Here is a 22,954-nt window from a genome sequence, read left to right as displayed (position 1 = left end):
CGAACATGGCACAAGAAACTGGTCAAGCATTCTCTTTATACCACACAATTAGCTTTGGCTTGGTTGGAAAATAGATTGTAGCTATATTTTATTTATGTATTTAGTCGGTATTTTGGTTTGGTTAGGTTACATATTTAATATAGGCTATTCTTTAACCCTTCCTCCCTAATTTACAAATATATAGCATAAAATTTTTACTATGTTTGATTTCATTAGCATTAATCAAATTTCAGTTCCCGATTGTTTATTATATAACTGATAAGTATTCTTTTGACCTTTATATGATCTGTGTGCACGATTTCCATCCCTAGGGATGTATCACTATTTCTAGTGAGTGAAAGGAAAAAATAAAGCCATGCGTAAATGTTGAAAACGACTGCATCTTGATGCCTATGCTTTGACATTTTTTTTTTTTTTTTTTTTTTTTTTTTTTTTTTTTTTTTTTTTTTTTTTTTTTTTTTTTTTTTTTTTTTTTAGAGAGAGAGAGAGAGAAGTTTATTAATATTAAATAGAAGACAATACAAAATAATTCCCCTCGAAAGGCTCCATGGCCAGGGATACAAGGGGGATAAGAAAAAAAATATTATACAAGCAATAAATTCAATATAGGCAATCACATGTAGCAGTTTACAGGCAACATATTTATGGGGGATACAATATAAGTAATAACTAGAAGGAGAAAGAAAAAAGAAAGAAAAAAAACATAAAAAAACATACAGAACATACCTGAGGCCTAGGAGCAAAGTGCAGAGAGGAAAACCACACACCACTAACAAAACACAGGGGCCATCAACTCCTCAGAAGAAAAAAAAAATTAATCTATTTGATTCTTTATTAAATGATCCTTAAGAATCCTTTTAAAGTCCAAAACGAGTGGCATTTCTGCACTGAAGAAGGTAGTGAATTCCAGACCTGTTGACAAGCAATGTGGGGATTAAAATCTGATCGAACAATAGGGGTAGGCGGAATCTGGATATTATTTGAAGAACGAAGGCTATATGGAGCTGAATCAGAAATAAACATAGAAGTTTTCCAAAGAGATTTTGGAAGATTGCCGTGAAGTTGATCAAAGATAAAAGAAGCACAAGAAATAATGTAAATAGACCGTAGACTTAAGAGCTGTGTTGGTGAAGAACGGTTGGTGTCCATAACCAGACGCCGTGCTTTATTATACATGACGGAAAGTGACCGCAGCGTAGACGGAAAAGTAGATATCCATACAATGGGGCAATAAGAAACATATGACTGGACAAGACAGAAAAAAAGAAATTTCAGAATAGATCCAGGAAATGTATATCTAAGTTTTCGAATGATACCCAAACTCCGTGAGACCTTAACCCTAATCATGACTTCTTGGTTTCTGAATGAAAGGTTCTCATCAAGCAGGATACCAAGAAACCGGACCACCCGATTCTCTGGTCTACACAAGGAGCCGTGTGACATCTGAAGGTGTGTAAGCTGAGGGAAAGCTACCCCAATTCGAGAAAAAATAAGAAAATGTTATTTACCAACATTCAAGACCAAGTAATTGGCATTAAACCATGACATAACTCTCTCAAATAATGCCACAAGGTTAGACTTGATATCACATTCCGTCTTCCCAAGGGTCCCAAGATTGTTATCCTCACGAAAGCAACAAGAAAATCTTCATTAGAAGAAGTATTGGAACACCACTGAGCATTAGGCTGACACAGCTTGCAACATGCCAGAGGCCTGGTGTTTTTTACAGCTGATATCAGATCATTAACATAAATCAAAATAAAATGGGACCAAGAACAGATCCCTGCGGGACGCCATAATATACTTCAGAAGAGCTTTTAGAAACTTCACAGATTTCAAAAAGTAAAAGAAAATTTTTTTAGGCTATTTACGGTTACCATAAGGTGGCTGTAATGTTAATAAGAATATTTTACACCTTATACATTATTTGAATTTCTTTTTTATACTTTTTTTTATAGTGAATTGATGATTGGACAACTTCCAGATTTCGTTGTAGAAGAGAGAGTGGGGGAAGGGGTCTTGGTGGTAGAAAAGGGCCATTGGATGATTCTTAATCAGCTAGCGAGACGACCAAGCCAGAGCGTGGTCGAGTAACCTATATTCCAGAGGAGGAAGAAGAAACCTATGAGCTCGTTTTTCACCGTGGAACCCCTGCTGGAATAAATTTTAGCAAATTTTCAAATGTAGCAGCCAAGGTTAGTCTTTTTGGGACCTGTACTTCGCTTCGCTCGGTGAAAATAAAGACTTTATTCTCTTTCTCAAAATAAATTCAATTTCATACTATTTTACGGTGCAGAAAATTAGTAAAACATTGGACGTTTGGATATTTTATGCGTCATTTATATGAAAATTGTTCTCTAAAATTAATCAAGGTCCTATAGGAGCATACCCAAAGTTGTGACCTATTTGCATCGTTTTTTTATTACTACTGTATTTTTTCTGGTCCTGACCACTTAATGCGAAGCAAATAAGAATCCGAGACTCGTCACAGAATGTGACGAGTCTTAAACAAGAATGTATCTCTCTAAAAGCTTGGATTTGTCAATAAACAAATTTAGTTTTGTCACTCCTACATAATTATATCCACTGCTTTTATACATCAAAGGGGGAGGGTCTTTAATATATGTCACCAGATGATTTATAAAATATGTTAAGAAGACTTGGAGGGAGAAACGAATTTTTGCAAATCAAGTGACCAATGACCAATATGACCAATCAAGTGAATATTTATAAATTCAAAAACATTCCTTTTGCAATTAGAAAAAAAGAAGATTTTTCCTCCATCATTAGAAATTCAACTATTATTTAGGCTAATAAAAGATCTAAAGCCGAACTGGTGAGCCATGATAAAACAATGAAATGAAAATGACGAAACGGGTCTATGGCCCGTAAAGGAAAACGAAGAGAACAATCGCTCGTATAAAACACGACGTCTTCTGCGTAGAGAAAAAAAAAACTAGAATCTAAAACTAAAAAAAGTATAAACATAAAATATACATACAAACTAACTAAAATACGTAATATACAATTAATCACATGTACAATTGGAGGTTTTTTCTTAACTTGAATATATCTCTTGACAACTTGCTCTTATAGCGATGAGGAAGGAAGCCATTGTCTTTTCGAAAAATTTGGGATCGGGATCTTGAAATCCCGTTCCTTAATTTATATTCTTTGCTATGAGTGGCCAATGTTGTTTGTGGAATTGTCTAAAGGTCTTTATTTCCTTTTTTCAAGAGTTGGAGCTTAGGGGCGTAATTTTCTATGTGGCAGGGGGTAACTGCCCCTCCAAGTACTAAATAGTACATTTATAACTTCCAAGACCATTTAGACCATTTCGAAGTACATTTATGGTACCAAACGGCTTATTTTTTAGTTTTTACTGTCACTATCGCTTTATTTGGGAAAATTGGCTCCAACTGTGCCCCCCCCCTAGGGGTTTGACGAAATTACGCCTCTGTTCAAGCTGTTTGTTATATAATTATATGCCCAGTTGTGCACAGGTCCAAACTGTTAAGAGGAAGGAATTTTTCATATAGGCTGTTGCCTAAATTGAAAAACTACATTCTTTTCGTGTCATGACATGTTGCTTCTAGGATTATTCCCTTTCACGACCTCGTCTCCAAAAAAAGCCCTGGTTTGTAAGTTTATATTAAATACTGTTCAAAAAGGAGCATCTTGACAATTTTAATGGTCTTAGTTTTACTTTTGATGAACGAATTGTTACAAAAATGTAAATTTTGAATTTTTAAGTACTTATTTAAGTAATTATTTCGAATTTAAGTTCTAGGTTTCTCATGTGGCTTATATTATTAATTTAGTTGTTAATTATTGTGACTTTTTCGCATTGCTTTTTTGTAAGTATAATTGATAAGTTAAATTATTAATCCTCCTTGTAATGGATTTTATAGGTAACAGGCGAAGACCTTCCTAGTGGAATTGATTCTTTGATCCTGCCAGATGGCGTTCAATAATCTTAGCTAATATAAAGAAATCTGGATATACCCAACCTACACCTGTTCAGAAATGGGCAATTCCAGTCATCATGAGGAAAGCGCACTTAATGGAATGCGCAGAGACCGGCTCTGGAAAAACCACAAGTTAATGAAACTATGTAATCAGTTAACTGTGAAAGGGATTTGAATAACTGCGAAATTACGGTAATTTTATAGAATGTTAATTAATTTCTAATAATAATTATATAAAAATTGGAAAGACTAATAAGAAAGGGTACTATGTGGCTTTTCTCCAGGCCAGCTCCTGAAAAACCTGAAAAGAACTGGTTGCTGAAAAACTGTTTCTTCGATAAATGTAAATGAATAATTACACTGATAAGGATAAATATTTAGACTAATAATTATTAATATTGATCGCATACAATAATTTAACGAAAAGGTAAAAATCAAAAAGGAAAACTTCATGGCTTGTGCCCAGGCTAAATCCAGAAAAAACTAGGTTGATAAACAAAGCTATTATGCAAGTTAATTTGAAAAGGAATTAGAATAACTTTATAATTATATAGAATTTTAATTATTAATGATAGTGCTTAAATAGAAGAGCGAATAACCAATTAGAAAGGGAACTTAACCGGTTATACCCATATTGACTCGAGAAACAATAAAAGCAGATTAAATTATTTCAGAAATTTAATAGAATAGGGATTACAGTAGATATAAAATTATCATAATTATATAGAATGTTAATTAGTTATTAACAATAATTTCTGCATAGAATGATTAAATGGCTAGTGCCCAGACTGGCTTTGAAAACCTTTCCATTTTATAATTATGTTCTTGTGGCTAGGGCAGAGATATAATTTATATTAATTAAACACCAAACAACGAACGAAAAAAATAACCAACACGGAACTAACTGAACACTAAAAAAAAGGAAAGAAAAAAAACCTCAAGTTATAAACAGGTAACTAGAAATACTAAAAAGAAAACGGGGGGGGGGTCTAAATGAAGGGAGCACTAAAAGATTTTAGTGCTTAGTACTAAAAGATTTAGTGCTTAAGAAAGAGTGAAAACTTCCATGGATTTTAATATTTCCTCATGGCTAGAGGTAGCAAAAGCCTTCCTGACATCTACTTGTAGAAGTTCAACAAATGCCTCATTTTTTTCAAGGTGGGCTACCATTGTTTCAAAAAATTTTACAAGGTTGTGGCTTGTACTACACCCTTGTTGGAAGCCGTATTGTCGGGGGTCTATTATTTCGCTGAGTCCTTGTAGTAGCCATTTTTATAGGAACGTTTTATAAACTTTTAATAATAATGGAGTTAAAGAAATTGGTCGTAGATCGCCCAGTTTTTTGGGGCTCATGACTTTTGGGACTGGGATAACGACCGCCTTCTCAGTGGCTCTGGAAGCGTTCCTGTGATCAGGGACTGGTTAATGATACAAGCAATGGGTTCTGATAAATAAATAGCATTTTCTTTGAACAGAGTTGGTGGTGGATCCGCTGTGTTGGCTGATTTACGTGTAGAATTTTTTTTAGGACCTTGAAGACATCTAGAGGCAGTATTGCAGGAATTTCAGCAACATCGAGGCAAAGAGTTCTTGTGTTAGATAGGCAAATTTCTGAGAACCACTCATTTAGATCATTTGCATTGACGTGTATTCCTTCTTCCGTCCTTATATGGAAAGTCGTGGAGGGTTGAGTGCGTGTTAATTTTCGAATTGTCCTATGAAACGTATGGAAGTCTGAGTTAACTATTTTGGATAGATTTTCACCATAGGCCTTTTCTGCTTTCTTACATTCGATTGTAACGATATTCCTCATTTTTTTTCAGTATTCTCGGTTTCCTGATTTGTGCAATCTGTTGCGCTTTTTGATAAGTTTCTTGATCTCGGGTGTGACCCATGGTTTTTCAGCAGAAGATCGTTTTACAAGTTTCTCTGGAAGAAAAATATGGTAGGCATTGGTCATTTCAGAGTTGAAAAGTTCTATCATCTGATTGACATCATATTGTCTAGACAGGTGAGCTCAGTTTTTACCTATGCACCAACTAGAGAACCCTCTTTTTCCTTCTACTGTGAGAGGCCGACATTTAATAATCTCTTTCTTAACTATTGGCTTCGTATCCTTAGGTCTCCACAGTATTGAAAAATGAGTACTCTTGCCTAGGCTAGGCCCTGATTCAGGGGGATGGTTAAACTCTCCCACATATGTGAAAATCAGATCGATAGTTGATTTCTCCTTAGTAGGTACTCTGACCACCTGTTTGATATCAAGAGGTCGACTACTCCAGCGCCTTCGCGATCGTTGAAAGCGCCTAGTAGCACTATGTCACTATTCGTATTAGTTTGTCGGATTTGGTCGATGGATGTATGGAGGTATTTATTAGAGCTTTACGGTAGTCAGCACGTGGCGGAAAGTACAGGATTCCAAGAATAAGTCATGAAAAAGCTTGTGATAGTTTTTGGGCTTAAACTTTACCCAGAGAAGCTCATAGGTATGCATGTGTTCAATTAATTTCAAGATATTGTGTTCAATGTCTGTTTTTATGTAGACACCAACTCACCACCGTGTGTAATAATGTTGCCATCTTTATCAGTACGGTTTCTTGTGTAAAGCTCATAACCAGGAATGCTAGCAGTAGACGGGATTGCAGACCATGTCTCTGTGATGCATTATACTTCGATCTCTTGGCTTTTTAGGCGAACACTAAGTTCAGTGATTTTATTGCAGAGTAATTGAGAATTAACAAGCTTTATAGTTGGAGGGTCGAAGCTTAGGGTTTTTGAACTGCAAGGATATGAGGTAGATATTTTGTTACTTTTAATTTGAGGAGTTGTTGCTATTTTTGTTTGGTCTGTTGCTTCTTGCTCATGCATGGCATTTTCAATTGTTTCGAGATTCCTTTTTCACAGCTTGTCTGGGGATTATAGAATTTCGCAAATTTCTGGTGTTTTTCAGAGTTCTGTTTCGTTTTGCTAAAGTTGAAGCGTCATCTCGCAGCTTATCAAAGAGCTTTCTTGGTTTGTTATTTTCTCTTGTTCTTACTAGTCGCCTAGTCTCAATAAAATCCTTGATTTCTAAGGTGGCACCTAAGCTTTTCTTTCGGCAAGTTCAATGATTACTTGTGAATCTATTACATTAAGATTATCAGACTCAGGAATTTCTGCTAAGACCAATAAACGTCGCTTTTCTTCCCGTAAATGCTTCTCCTTTTCAGCTAATAGAAGCGTTTCGATTGGGTTTATTGCGTAGGCTGCGGTGGGTATACTTGCACCAAGACCGGCTGCTCCATTTTGCGCCACATGGGAATACAGTGCTTGATCGCCAGAATTTCGAATTGATCGTCCCTGTTCATTTGGATTGACGGTTTTCCTGCGATCTGCCATTATCCTAACTTGTAGCTGCAGATGGGCTACATTCCGCTTGGAGCAGGATGAACATTCGTATCGAAACAAGATTGATTTTGGGTCATGAAGTTTCATCGAGAATACAATATCGGGGTTTATTCCACGGCAGGAGGCATGCTCCCACTCACTACAGAAGAAGCAGCGAAATGATGTGCTAGCTTCAGTCTGGGTGTGGCAATAACTATAAGGCTCGCTGCGCAATTGTATGGTAGGGTTTTTATGAACCAAAGGACTTTCACCGATGATTGAGGGTTCATTGTTGTCTGAAGATAGCGTTGAAGCAGTTGATACAGTAATGGAGCCTTGACTGTGCTACCTTTTGCTGTTTGGAGTTCCGACTGTCGCGGATTTTGGTGTGTTTGTTACCTCTTTATATCGATGACATTGTCATTTCCCCAATAATTTTTCAGTAGCTTCTTTGCCATAGTTGACAGATGCTCAGGAGAAATGGAACCACTTCGTGCAGGTACGGCATTGAATTCCGCCTTGAGTTCTTGTAACATTTTTCTTCACATTTGGGACATGGATCACCAGCTATTTCTCAGAAAAATCGTGTATATTGTTGTTTCACTATTCCACGCAATCAGTTCGCTTGCAGGCACAAGTCCGCTACCTGTAGGAAAAGTTAATAAAAATCCAAGAATGTCTATTTCATGTGCGCGCGCCCAGCGCTGAATGAATACTCAAGTTATTGAAATCACCCTGGAACAAGGGGAGCGTAAGGACCCTCTCATCTTTTCCCCGGAATATACGGGTAACTGAATACCGGTGGATACAGTGCGGCGCTGTTCTGTTTGTTCTTAGAAAAAATCAGCACGTTAATGAATGGAGCAAAAAAGAACTATATGACTTTGGAAATATAGATGGCGGGCCAGTCTACTTGAGAAAAAAGATGGCGCCAATGAAAATACCCAGAGAGAAAGACCTATTCTAGGGACTAGAGAACTCTCTCAAATAAATTTAATTATAAATCTGTCATTAGAGGGTACATAATCTATCATTAGCAATTTTGAATTGAAGGTTGATATTATCTGCATGTTGAACCGGAGATACAATTTGAATTGCTTGATTTTAGATGATTTGAACTCTTTCATATCAAGAAATAAAAATTGCTTGCCAATATTGAACACTCATAAGACAAATGAGGATGAAAAATATAATGATAAATCATTTTTAATATTTTCTTAGGAAAACGGAATTTAAGGTGGCGGATGACTCCTAGGGACCTTGAAAGTTTGTTACCAACTAACTTTGCATGTTCTTGCCTTGAAACATTCTCATCAACTATAAAACACAGATATCTACAAGTTTTGACTCTTTCTATGGTATTATTACATACTCTTATTTTTAGATCTGTTTCAATTGATACTATTCTAGAAAATACAACATAATTTGTCTTACTGTAAATAAGTGTTCAATAATTCAAATCTGCCCATCACAGAAATTCATTGAGAGCAGTTTCCAATTTTTTTAAACAAAGGAGGTAGACTTTTAGATGCAACAAACAAAAGTGTATCATCTGCAAATAGAATTATGTTAGCTTCAGTTAAATAATATTTTATTGGGTCAACATAAATAAGGCAAAACAGGGGTCCCAATATTGACTCTTGCGGAACTCCACACGTTAAAAAATGGCTCTCAGATGTTACGTTTGAATTATGCAGTACTTGCGCCCTAGTTCTTAAATACAATTCAAACCATTTTAAAGCTACTTTATCTACCCCAATTGATTTAAGAATATACAGCAACTTATTATGATCAATAGTATCGAATGCCTTTATCAAATTTATCATTTACCCAATCAATTAACTTTAGGATGGCAAGCTCCGTTGAAAGTCCTTTCCGAAAACCGAACTACGTTTCGCAAAATTCTTATTGTTTTTGAAGATAGTTATACATTTGTTTATGAACTACCTTCTCCGAAATTTTTGAAAAGAAAGAAGAATGGATATAGGTCGGTAATTGGTTGGTTTCCTTAAAGAATATGAAATGTTTTTTAAGCAACAAAAGCTTTGGAGAGGTAGAACTCGGCTAGACCTCACTTGTTTCTGCTTTTGACCAAAGGGTGGTTACTTCATTCACCTGTGTCTCCAATTGTTGTCTAGGTATACAGAATACTGTCCCTTCTAAGATGTGACTTTTAATCCCACTTCTTGTTAAAATTGTTGATTGTTGCTAACTCTGATCTGACACCTATCATTGACTCAGCGTAAACGTAGAACTGATTCTGTCATATGATAACTGAGTCTCTCTTCAGTCTCTGACCTGTAATGACATATTAAGACCTTTCAATTACGTAAGGCTTAAACCTGTGTTGCAAGACTAAATGACGAAAATCAAACCAATTTTGTCCTGAATGCAGATTACGGGTTACTTCCAATGTGTTAATTGCAGTTCTTGGTTCCATGCAGGGACTGAAAAGTGTGCTAGGATAGAAATCACTAGTTGGAATAACTCCTGGATGTGCCTACCTCTACCTCTACTGGATGTGCCTTGCTCTACTAAGTCTAAGGTAAATTGTACTCTCCAGTGCTTTCTATCCCCCCATCCGAAACTTCTCGGACACCCCGTACCCTTGTTGAAAGAAGAAGGATTCTTAGCATTCTAAGTGATCTCAGCAGCCCTAAACATTTTCCAAACACTCCGCTCAGCCAGTTTCCTCTATTGACTAAAGAACCCACTGTTTCTAACAAGGCTGTCACTAGTTTGTGTGATCCTACAATTTCCCTTGTCCCTCCCCAGCGCCAAGGCTGTTCTGAAGGGAAAACAAATGTATCTTGCCAAACAATTGACTGTAGCATTGATAAATCAGTTCAAACGGACACTTTCCCTACACCATCTTACAACCAGATATTACCAAAATCTTGGTTTTACAAGAAAAATTAACGGATGCATTAACTTTCATCTCCAATTTTTTGACAATTCACCAAAGCGATCTAGCAGATCAACCTGCATATAATTCCACTTTGAATGAGGTTAATAACACTTTCATCTCTGACCATAAAAAAAGTGCAATGTCCATAAACCCAATGGATATTGATGAAGGACTTAGAGGATTAAATCCAGTGATACCTGTCACAACAAGTGACACAAATCCGGAAATTTTTATTGACCTCAATCTACCCTTGATACAGCCTAATTATAATGGTAACCTTGATTACCACATTACAGATGCTCAAAAACGTGTGGACATTAACAAGGTGAATAGCCTGCATAATAAGACTGTCTCTTCTGATAATAAACTAAAAGGTGCTAATATCATCTTGGCAGGTTCTTGCCAATTAGGAGACAATTGTGTATTTGAACACGTTTTTTCTTCAACCAAGCTCCAACCAAAAATTGTTTTCGAAAATAGAGTTAAGGCAAATTACACTAAAAAAATGAGCTCAGTGATTTTCAACCAAGTGCATCAACCAAGTTCCAGCAAAAAAGTTCCAACAAAAAAAATGTGATATGCAAACATTTTAATCATAATCGTTGTAAATTTAGTAAGCAGTGCAAATTTTTACATATATGTCGTAATTTTATATCAGGTAGTTGTGGTTCCGTTAAGTGCAGTTTTGACCATGTGAAGCTTTGTCCAGTTTTAGCTTGTAATAACAAATATTGTAGTTTTGCCCATGCACCAAAAGTAGATGATGTTAATTCTCCTCCCTGGGGCCCTGTTCCAGTGTCCCTGTCCAAAGATAAAAATTGTAAGAGCCACTCATCTCCCTTCCGTCGTCCTTTTTTAGTGCACCGCACTCAAGCAAAAATTTCTCATCAAAGTTCATCAGGCACAGCTCAAAAATTGACAAACCCTTCCCGATCCCGAACTTTTCTCCCTTATCCTTTGCTATGTCCTCCCCCCCCCCCGCACACAGAAGTCCTATTTCCTCTCCCCTCACAGTATGCTGCCCTATACCCTCCCTACTCTGCCACAAACCAGCAATTTCTTGACGAACATGAATCACTATTCCCAACCAGCCCCCCTTTCCCAGCACCTTACAAAACCCCACCCACAGCCCATTCGTTTTATCCCTCGTGCCTACCCTGTCAACGTGACTCAGGTCTGAGACTTTTTGCATTCAATAATTGTCTTGTAATGAATCCTAATTGTTCTCCTCGTGCTTCATCCATATCATTGCCCGTCCCCCCACCCCCAAATCCCCAAGACAAATCCTTCTCTTACTCTGATAATTCATCTATCGATGTTGACTCTAATAGTCATCCCATAAAAGTCAAATGTGCTCCCTCGGTCCCTTGTTCTGACTACATTAATCTGGCCCCCGCTAAGAATCCCACCACATCCCCTGTACCCATTTGTATTTTAAATAAAGCTAAGTGTAAAAATAGTACCTTTGCAGGTCGTTTTAAATTCCCCAAACTTGTGTTAAGCAACGCTGAAAGTCTTAATTTTGAAAAACTTAATGAATTAGACTCCTTTTCTAAAATATATAGATCAGACATAATCGCTATTACTGAAGTACACGCTCAAAATACACACATGTTAAAAATGAATAATTTCACCCAGTTTATTAAACTCAGACCCGAAACCCACCCTCTGGGTAAGAAAGGGGGTGGAATTCTTTTCTTTTTCCGTAATGATTTTTATCCTTCAGAAATATTAGTTCCTTGTCTTACTCCCTTTGATGAAATTTTGTGGGTTTGTGTTCGACCTAAGGTCTTACCACGTCCTTTCAATTTGATTGTCCTGTGTTGTTTTTACTACTCTCCTGGGCAGAGAGCGGCTGAAAAAATTAATTTTATTGAAAAATTGCATGGCAGTTCTGACTATGTACTATCTAAATACCCAAATGCTGGAATTTTCCTCTTAGGTGATGCAAATTAATTAAAACTTGAGTCTACATTTAATACTTTTAGTCTAAAACAAATTGTAAAAGTCCCTACTACCAAAGGCAATTATACTCTTGATTTAATATACACCGATATGTCAAATTTCTACAGACCCGTCACCATTCTTCCCCCTCTAGGAGGTAGTTACCACTTTAGCCTACTGCTATCTCCGCTACCTACAGTTAAACATTCCTTTACTATTACTGAAACCGTCTTTAGACCTCTAAATGACTCAGGACTCTACAATTTTGGCTGTTGGATCACTAGTGAAAATTGGTCCCCTGTGTACCAAACAAATGATGGCGACTTCCAGATAGCCAACGATTTGAACCTGCATCTTGCGTCAATAGTACAAAATCTCCCCCCTTTCACTGGCTCAGGTCAAACTATTCCTCCCTCCACCTCTTTCCCCCAAATTTCTCCCTCTAATGTTATGAATAAAATCCGAAAGCTCAAAAAATCAAGAACTTGCCCATTAGACATCCCAATTGACTTGATTAAAGCCTTTTCAGACACAATTGATGGACCTTTATCTGATTTTTTTCAACCAAATTACAAAATCTGGTAAATTCCCAAGTTGCTGGAAACTTGGTTTTTGTAACACCCATCCCAAAGAAATCTTCCAGTCTGACTATAACCAACATGCGTCCTATTACACTCACTCCGGTTTATTCTAAGCTTTACGAAGGGTCCTTTGTGACTGGCTAAAAATTAAAGTTATACCACGCATTGACATCCGACAGTTTGGTAATTAAAGAAAAACCTCCACCAGCCATCACCTTGTACACTTGATTCACATGATCCTAAGTGAACTAGAGAAACCAAATGTTTGGCTAAACCTGGTTTTAGTCGTTTTCCAAAAAGCGTTTGACTTAGTTGACCACATTATCCTAATTTGTTTACTACATGATAACTTTGAAATTGACCCACTTTTAGTCAATATTGTTATATCGTTCCTTTCAGACAGATCACAAGTTGTAAAATACAAAAATACCTTCTCTAACCCCCTCCCTAGGTACTGTGGAATACCTCAAGGAACCTTATTGGGACCACTATTATTTCTTGTTATGATTAACGAAATTGGTAAGGAATTCCCACAAAGATGGAAATATGTAGATGACTTGTCGACTCTTGAAGTATGTCATAGGAATATTAAAAGTGACCCCGTTGAAATCCTAACCCAACGTTCGGATGAATCTAAGAATCTAAATATGACAGTAAATCCCACTAAATCACAGATGATGACGATCAACTTCTTGAAATCTACTCCTGTTTTTTGCGACCCGATCCCACCCGAAATGCTAGTGAAACATGTTAAACTCCTTGGTGTCACAATTTCTAATGATATTAAGTGGGACACACATGTTTCCAACATTGTTAAACAAGCAAATGTTTCACTATCCATGTTTAAGCTGGTAAACAAATTTAACTGTCCTAAGATACATTCCCTCCGCGTTTACTTATCCTTTATCAGGCTGTTATTGGAATATGCATGTCCGGTCTGGCATTCGCAACTTCCAAATGAACTTAGTGACAAAATCGAGTCGGTCCAAAAGTGTTTGCTCAGGATCATTTACAAAAAAGGCAAAATTCCATACTCCTTCCTCCTTAAAGCTGCACGCATTACCACTTTAAAAGAAAGTAGGGAAAAAATTTGCCTGCTTTTCGCTAAATCAGTCATTTCCAATCCCCGTACTGAGGACTTACTCCCTGATTTTCACAATCCCATTAGACTCCGACTCCCCCGGTCAGCCTCCTTAGCAATCCCAACTTACTCTCCGATCCATGCTGTTACAGAAAGGTTTCGTAAAAGTTTTATACCCTTTATTCTGGAACACCTTAATAATAATTCGTGATTATGTACTTGCCAAATTCCCCTTTTCCTCTATTGTTGTTTTTATTCTTTTTTGATTTACTGCAAGGTTTTTGTAATTTAATTGTTAAGTTTACTGATTTGCCCTTTATCTTTGATGATTTTGCTTTTTTAATTCCTTTTAAATTGAAGTGTTTGACTTAATTTACTGTTTTGAATTTTTTTTTTTCTTAGCTTTTACTAACATATAAAGCGAATTCGGCTCTATAGAGCTTGTGATAGTCATTTGAAAATAAATATTATCTTATCTTATATGGATATGATGCCTTTTTTGTTCCTCTTATTTCAGACCCTGTCTTTTCATTAGTAAAAAAACGTACCACTGGTCATTTTGACAAAATCACTTTCTTGTTAGTAACTACATGTGTATACATTTGTATATATCTATGTTGGATTTCCTTATACGTCGAAAAAAATAAATTGATGTTCTCAGCAACGTTTCCTAACGAAGTTCAAGAGTTGGCTGCAGAATTTCTTAAAAATTATATTTTTGTTACTGTTGGCAGAGTGGGTAGAGCATGTACGAACGTACTTCAAGAAGTTGTCGAGATTGATGCTAAGAGTCGAATCAATCGACTTCTCGAAATTTTGACTGAAAAAGGTGAAAATTTTTGGGAGTTCCAGGGTAAAAAAGGATGCTAGTAATCATGGCCCTGTTCAGGGGTTTACCAAGTTTGAATCCCCTCCCCAAAATTTTTGACCGACTCATAAAAAGGTAATAAAAATGCATAAAAACAAATTATGTTGCGTTTTTTTTTTGTAAACCCCTCCGAACCAGCTGTAATATTCCTGCAATCTGTAGCAACAATTCAACGAAGTGGAATAAAATTGAATTTCTTAGAAGAAAATGAGGGAGAGAGAGAGGGACTTTTATTTTAAAAACTGATTTTCACAGTGTGTGGCGCCGAATTAGCGCTTTACGTCAGGTATTACAGTCAGATAAAACTTGCCAGATAGAAAAAAGGGAAAAAGACAGACGCAAAGTGTCAGACAGATACTTGTCAGATTAAAACAACCGATCATCAACTAAAAACTGAGTCAATACAACAAATTCACTGATTAATAATGTTTACAAAAGCAGGAATGAAGCTCTTCCTGTATCTCTCGTGGATTAGTGTGAGAGGTTCAAGGATGGGGACTTTCTTTGAGTTGGGTCTTTGAGGTCGGGATCTTAAAGGTTGAAAGGGCGGGCGAACAAATCTTGGAAACGGGGGTTTGTCATTGCTTTATTGCCAGTGAGCTTTAACAGGGGGTAATGGAAGTGCATTCTTTGTTCTTGCAATATCCATAAGAACCTCTCTGGATGGAGGAGTTGAAATTTTTTCTCTAAGTGAAGTGCAACAGCAAGCCTAACATCTTCAATATCTGTATTCTTCTTGTTGGCATTGTTGGCTTGTTGGCAATTTTTTACGAATGTTTTTACTAGTAAAAGATATACGTAACTTACAAATTAGCTTACGTAACGAACTTCTGTATTCTCATATATGAAAGGGCTCATCCCCTTGTTAGTACCTCGCTCTTTACACTAAAGCTTAAATTTTATCCCAATTTCTTAAGAATGACCCCTGAATTACAAAGGCCGTTGAATAAATGGTTCAAATTACTAAAAATACTTTAGCGTAAAGAGTAAGGTATTAGGAGGAGGTTAGCCCATCATATGTGTAATAATTTCTGTTCGTTTTAAGTTTTAATGTTTCTCCTTACTTTCAGTTAAAAAAAAACTTTCATTTTTTTTAAATAATGCTAGAAAATCCTGCGCTCCCTCCATGAAAATTTTCTCCTCCCATGAAAAATTCCTCCATGGAAAGTTCTCCCAACATATCCCCCTCTTATCAACCCCCCACCACAACCTAAAAATCCGCCTGAAAACGTCTGTACACTTCCAAATAGCCATATTATATGTAATCACTGGTCAAACTTTGTAACTTATGGCCCCTCCCACGGGGACTGTGGGGGAGTAAGTCGTCCCCAAAGACATAGTTATAAGGTTTTTTGACTACGCTGAATAAAACGGCTATCTCAGAATTTTGATTTTGTGACTTTGGGAAAATAATTAGCGTGGGAGGGGGCCTAAGTGCCCTCCAATTTTTTTGGTCACTTGAAAAGGGCACTAGAACTTTTCATTTCCATTAGAATGAGCCCTCTCGCAAGATTCTAGGACCACTTGGTCGATACGATCACCCTTGTAAAAAAAAAAAAAATAAATAAACACGCATCCGTGATCTGCCTTCTGGCAATAAATACAAAATTCCACATTTCTGTAGATATGAGCTCAAAACTTCTACAATAGGGTTTTCTGATACGCTGAATCTGATAGTGTGATTTTCGTTAAGATTCTATGACTTTTAAGGGTTGTTTTCCCCTGTTTTCTATAATAAGGTAAGTTTTCTGAGGCTCGTAACTTTTGATAGGTAAGACTAAACTTGATTAAACTTATATATTTAAAATCAGCATTAAAATGCGATCCTTTTGATGTAGCTTTTGATATCAAAATTCCATTTTTTAGAGTTTTGGTTACTATTGAGCAGGGTCGCTCCTTACTTACAGTTCGTTATCACGAACTGTTTGATTACAATTTTAATATAACAGAACAATATAAAAATGTACTAAGTAGATTTTTTACAAAAAGTGTTTTATTATCATTGAAGTTAGTTTTTTGGATCCCGACCGGATCCAGTGCCTTTTAAAGCAATCTATTGATTCTTAGAATTTTACCAGAGCTCATACCATATGAGCTCTTGGCTCTTACGACCTCGTCACAAGCGCCATATGAGCTCTTGGCTCTTTTTCTTTCATCGGGTGGTAACTGTACGACAGTATAGCAACAATACAAATCTTCTCAAATCAGGAAACTATTTAAGACTTCTTTAGTTAATTTGGATGCTTTCTCTGTTACTCACATTGCTTTGGGGTTCTTACCCCCTCCTACCTTTTTATGAAAGAAAGAGTTTGTCTATTTAGTTAGGAACGAAAAAAAATTTAGGCCATGGGTAAGTGTTGAAAAAGACTGAATCTTGAGGCCTATGCTTCGACAATTGAAGTTATGTGAGGGAATTTCCATCCGTCCATAGGATAAATTCATTGGTACAGGCGAATTCATGAATAATGTCAAAGGAACATCGCCTCAAAAACCTGGACAGATTTTAGAAGCTTCACAGATTTTAAAAAGTCTTCTTTTTTATGTATTTACAGTTACCATAAGGCGGCTGTAATGTTAATAAGAATATTTTAAACCTTAGACAACAAATCTAAAGCCGAACTGGTCAGCCATGATAAAACAAAGAAATGAAAATGACGAAACGGGTCTATGGCCAGTAAAGGAAAACGAAGAGCACAAAAAATCCAACGAATGTTTCGCCCGTATAAAACACGACGTCTTCGGCGTAGAGAAAAAAAAACAAACTAGAATCTAAAGCTAAAAAAAATATAAACAAAAAATATACATGAAACTTAAGACAGACGAACTAAAATACATAATATACAATTAATCACATGTACAATTGGAGTTTTTTTTAAAACTTGAATATGTCTCTTTACAACTTGCTCTTATAGCAATGAAAATGGAAGCTGTTGTCTTTCCAAAATTTTGGGATCAGGATTTTGAAATCCCGCTCCTTAATTTTTATTCTTTGTTATGGGCGGCCAATGTTGTTTGTGGAATTATCTAAAGGCCTTTTATTTCCTTTTTCAAGGGTTGGAGCTTAGGGCCGTAATTTGCTATGGTGAAGGGGACAACTGCCCTTCCCGGATCTCGGTTTACCCCCCTCTCCCAGAGGTCAGTTTGCACCCTTCCACGTGCTGAAATTTATTTTTTTCCAAAAAATATGTCAAAACCAAGATAAACCTGCATAATTAGCATGAACAGAAACAGATGAGGAGTTTTTTAGTACATATTTACCTTTATAGTACTATAAGTTACCTTTATGCAGTACTATAAAGTACCTTAATGTTACTTTTAAGGTACTGAAAAGTACCTTAGAGATACCAAACGGCGTATTTTTTAGTTTTTACTTTCACTTGCTTTGGGAAAATTGGCTCCAAGTTAACCCCCCCCTCCAGGATTTTGCTGAAATTACGCCCCCTCTTGGACCTGTTTGTTATATAATTATATGCCCTGGTGCGCACAGGTCCAAACTGTTAAGAGGAAAGAATTGTTCATATAGGCTGTTGATTAAATTGAAAAACTGCATCCTTTATGTGTCATCACATGTTTCTTCTAGGTTTATTCATCCTTCACGACCTCGTCTCTAAAATAACCCTGGGTTGTAAGTGTATCTTACATACTGCTAAAAATGGGGTATCTTGACGATTTTAATGGTCTTTGTTTTACTTTTGACGAATGAATTTTAAAAAAAAATGTAAATCTTTAACTTTTAAGTACTTATTTAAGTAATTATTTTGAATTTAAGTACTAAATTTCTCTTGTGACTTATATTATTAATTTAGTTATTAATTATTGTGACATTTTTCTATTGCATTTTTGCAAGTATAATTAAGAGCCCTCCTCTCCTAATACTAGTGACTTCATTATCTTTTATAAATGATGTTTTCAAAGTAAACGCTCTTATGATACTGATGACAAAATTTTAACTGAGTAAATCTAGATGTCTAGAATATTGTCTGGTCTAGAATATTGTTATATTCTAAGTTAAATTATTAATCTTCCTTGTATTGGATTTTAAAGGTAACAGGCGAAGACCTTCCTAGTGGAATTGATTCTTTTGATCCTGCCAGATGGCGTTCAATAATATTAGCTAATATAAAGAAATCTGGATATGCCCAACCTACACCTGTTCAGAAGTGGGCAATTCCAGTCATTTTGAAGAAAAGGGACTTAATGGCATGCGCAGAGACCGCCTCTGGAAAACTCGTAAGTTGATGAAACTATTTAATCAGTTAAATATGAAAGGGATTTGAATAACCGCGAAATTACGGTAATTTTATAGAATGTTAATTAATTTCTAATAATTATTATATAGAAATCGGAAAGACTAATAAGAAACGGGATTTTTTGGCTTTCCCCAAGGTCAGCTCCTGAAAAGAACTGGCTGCTGAAAAACTGTTTCTACGATAAATGTAAATGAAAAATTCCATTGAAAAGAATGAATATTTAGACTAATAGTTAGTGATATTAATCGCATGCAATAGTTAAACAAAAAAGATAAAAATCAAAAAGAAAAATTTTTATGGTTTGTGCCCAGCCTAAATCCAGAAAAAAACTTGGTTGATAAAAAGACTATTTTACGAGTTAATTTGAAAAGGGATTAGAATAACTTTATAATTATATAGAATATTGATTATCAATTGTAATGCTTAAAGAGAAGAGCGAATAACTAATAAGAAAGGGAACTTAATATCTTGTACCCACATTGACCCGAGAAACAATACAAGCTGATTAAATTATTTAAGAAATTAAATAGAATAGGGATTACAGTAGATATAAAATTATCGTAATGATATAGAATGTTAATCAGTTATTAATAATAATTTTTGCATAGAATGATTAAATGGTTAGTGCCCAGACTGGCTTTGAAAAACTTTCCAGCTTACAATTATGTGCCAAAATTGTACTGACTGATAATAATAATATTTACATATTCTAACTAAATGGAATTGTGTATAATTAAAAAAAAAAAAAAAAAAAAAAAAAAAAAAAAAAAAAAAAAAAAAAAAAAAAAAAAAAACAAACAAAAAAAAACAGGAATTTAATGGAATCCAGATCAGCACCAGAAAAATTTAAGTTGAAAAATCTTGCTAATCACTACAAAGAAAAACATTATAACAATCATATCATATTTATTTATTTAAACGCAAAAAAAAAACTACAAAATATGACATTTTTGCCAGGAAAGCACGAAATGAACGCTTGGCTTGGGTAGGGAAATAATTTATATTAATGAAACAACAAATGGAATAAATCAACTGAACATTAAAAAAAGGAAAGGAAAAAATAATCTTAAGTAAAAAAACGGTAACTAGAAAAAAACGGGGGGGGGGGGGGTCGAAATGACGAGAACACTAAAAGATTTTCTTGTAATGACCCTTCGCTGCTCGCTTGAACGAAGTAAGATTATTTGAATCCCGGATATCGAATGGTAGTAGATTCCAAATATTTAGTACAAAAATCTACTTAAAAAAGACGCTCTTTTTGTTTAGGGCGATTCTTGCACGATGTCACAAGAATGTTGGGTGTTATAAGAATGCAGATCTCGATTTATTGTGGATATATTTTGGAATGCTGACGGAAGAAGGTTATTAAAAAATTTAAAGCAAAAGTTGCAATCTGGAAATCTCGTGTCTTCGACACATCAAATATCCTAGCAATTTTGAATCGAAGGTTCTTATTATCATTTTTAGTATTTTCTTAGGAAAACGGAATTTAAGATGACGGATGACTCTTAGGGACCTTGAAAGTTTGTTACCAACTAACTTTGCATGTTCTTTCAATGAAAGATTCCCATCAACTATAAAACACAGATATCTACAAGTTTCAACTTTTTCTGTGGTACTATTACCTACTCTTGATTTTAGATCTGTTTCAATTGATGTTATTCTAGAAAATACAATATAATTTGTCTTACTGTAATTATGTGTTAAATAATTTGAATCCGCCCATGACACAAATTCATTGAGAACGGTTTCCATTTTTTAAACAGAGAAGGTAGACTTTCAGATGCAACAAACAAAAGTGTGTATCATATGCAAATAGAAATATGTTAGCTTCAGTTAAATAACATTTTATTTGGTCAAAATAAATAAGGCAAAACAGGGGTCCCAATACTGCAGTGCCTGCTCATTGTTTAGGTAAGGTTTAATGTATGTATTTGGAGCTGAAATTTAGGTGAGATTCGGTTTCAATTTTACAAGATTATAAGAAAAAAAAATTATTCAGTTGCCCGTCGGTTGGAATGTTCAGCTGTGAATTTGGGTTTTTCCCAGAGATTACATAATCCAAAGAATGTATGTAATTTTTAAGAGTGGAACTCGGTGCTAGTGTCGAAAATAACGTCAATGCTATCTAGCTTATGGCGTCTCATGGAATTTTGTCAAGTTTTGTAATCAGTGAAGATGTTTGAAGTAGAATAACCAAGGCCCAGTGTGCTTCTTTTTGCAATTTAAAAAGTTTGAAAGAATAGGAAGATAAGTTTGGGAGCCAAGATGTGAATATTCAAAGCTACAGTAATGACAGTAGTCAAGTATGGTTCTAAAATATGGGTGCTTGGCTAGACGGATGAGGATTCGTTGGGTGTTTTCCACAATTGGCTCTGAACTCTTTTAGGTATCCACCTGACTGACCGTATTTCTAACTTTAATGTATAACGAAATAATGTGGGTTCTATCCCGCTTTCTAGGGCTGTAATGAGAGGAAGGTTGAGATGGGACACGATTTGCGGATGAAGGAGGACAGATTCTCAAAGAGCGTCTTTGTTGGCCAATCATTTGTCAATCGAAATGCAGGTCGTCCCCAAATGAGATGACAAGAGGCTGTAAGAACGTATCTAAGGAACTGGGAACTTATTAGTAGTTTGTAAAGAATGAGATATTTAATCAGGCTTCATTAGAAACTGAGAACCAACACTTGTTACTAATATATAATTTTACAAATCACGGCAAGTAAATTAATTTTCTTGCATATTTTACTTAAGTATTTTTAACTTAGAACTTTTAGAATTTTAAGAAAGTACTAAGCTAAATCTTTAAAGTTTTTTCTAATGCATAGCTTTTTTAAGATGAAATAGTTTTAAATCACCTCTAGGTTGGTTCTTGGTTGTAATCCAGAGTAACTCCAAAAAGGTAGTTTAGTTGGATGCTTCACTTTTTCTGCCAGGGCATTGTTTTAGAGTTTGGACATATTCCTTTTCGAGCCATGGGGTAAAATTTCAGTGTAGGGACTTCTTTGTGCCTAGGAAAGTAGCTAGTTGAGTTTTCTGAATCCAATTATCAGAAACAATTTTAGTTAAAAAATGCAATCTTGAATTTTATTCCCAGGCTAGGCTACTATGTATACCCTTTTCTTATTTTCAGGACTTGAACATTGTATTAATGATAGAACAGTACTTAGGCCTATCTTAGGTTCATTCTAACCAATCAAGAAGCTTAGGAACTTCTTTGTACCTTTGAACATAGCCTAATTGAGTTTTGAGAATCCAATTATCAGAAATAAATCCCGTTTCTAAAATGTAATCTTGAATTTTTTTCCCCCAGGCTAGGCTACTGTTTATATCCTTTTCTTATTCCCAGGGCTTGAAGGTTATATTAATGAGATTTATTATTACCATATCAAACTAAAAAAAGAAAAACATCAAACAAGATTTATATTACCATATCAAACAAGCTTGGCATCTAAACCACACTATATTTTTTTAGTTGGAAAAAGTAGAGTGAAGTAAAATTCTACTTTAGCTGCTTCTGGTTATCTTGGAAAGAGGTTAGATTAGGAAAATGAAACTTTCAGGAATATGTCTACAGGCTAAAGTATGTCCCAGAAAGGTATTGTAAAGTACCTATCTCCACTCCATCTCCCTATAGAAGGTCCTAAAATTTGCCTACATGACATGTCTCTATCTTTTGAAACATTGAAAAAACAACATATTACCATAGTTTTCAGTTTCTTTTTCTCTGGCCTTAGTTCTTAAATTACAATTCCTGTTATTGAGTAGAACTTTAAGCTGTAACACTGGGTTTTTCTAACTTGAGAAACAATCTTTTATCCCACCATGCTATAGGATAAATATATGGCTGATATTCTTTAATCTCAGTGTATTTTGTTTTGATTATTTTTGTTTAATGTCACTTGCTTTCTGTTAAAGATATACATATATTTTTTTTAATCAAGCTTCTTCTTTTGTAAAAATTGGGAAGGAATTCCTTGCCCTTT

At 35.4% G+C, this 22,954-nt stretch overlaps 1 protein-coding gene across 3 annotated transcripts; it reads left to right on the top strand.

Annotated features, from left to right (window-relative positions):
* Positions 1–1,937: 1,937 nt before the first annotated feature.
* LOC136039585 (uncharacterized) lies at positions 1,938–22,255 on the top strand. Of its 3 annotated transcripts, XM_065723441.1 has the most exons (5): positions 1,938–2,195; positions 3,912–4,160; positions 5,792–5,979; positions 18,761–18,946; positions 21,429–22,255. In XM_065723441.1, the coding sequence occupies exons 3-5, from the start codon at positions 5,911–5,913 to the stop codon at positions 21,552–21,554; spliced, it is 381 nt and encodes a 126-aa protein (XP_065579513.1). In that variant the 5' UTR covers positions 1,938–2,195; positions 3,912–4,160; positions 5,792–5,910; the 3' UTR covers positions 21,555–22,255. The 3 variants fall into 3 exon arrangements, 1 of the variants encoding a protein (XP_065579513.1); XR_010620484.1 differs by lacking the exon at positions 5,792–5,979; XR_010620483.1 differs by lacking the exons at positions 3,912–4,160; positions 5,792–5,979 and having other exon boundaries at positions 1,939–2,195.
* The last annotated feature ends 699 nt before the right edge of the window (positions 22,256–22,954 follow it).

The sequence above is a fragment of the Artemia franciscana genome, chromosome 19 (genome assembly GCF_032884065.1).
Source record: "Artemia franciscana chromosome 19, ASM3288406v1, whole genome shotgun sequence".
Lineage (NCBI taxonomy): Eukaryota > Metazoa > Arthropoda > Branchiopoda > Anostraca > Artemiidae > Artemia > Artemia franciscana.
Note: the sequence above shows the minus strand (reverse complement) of the source record. Positions and strands in the feature narration are given on the sequence as shown.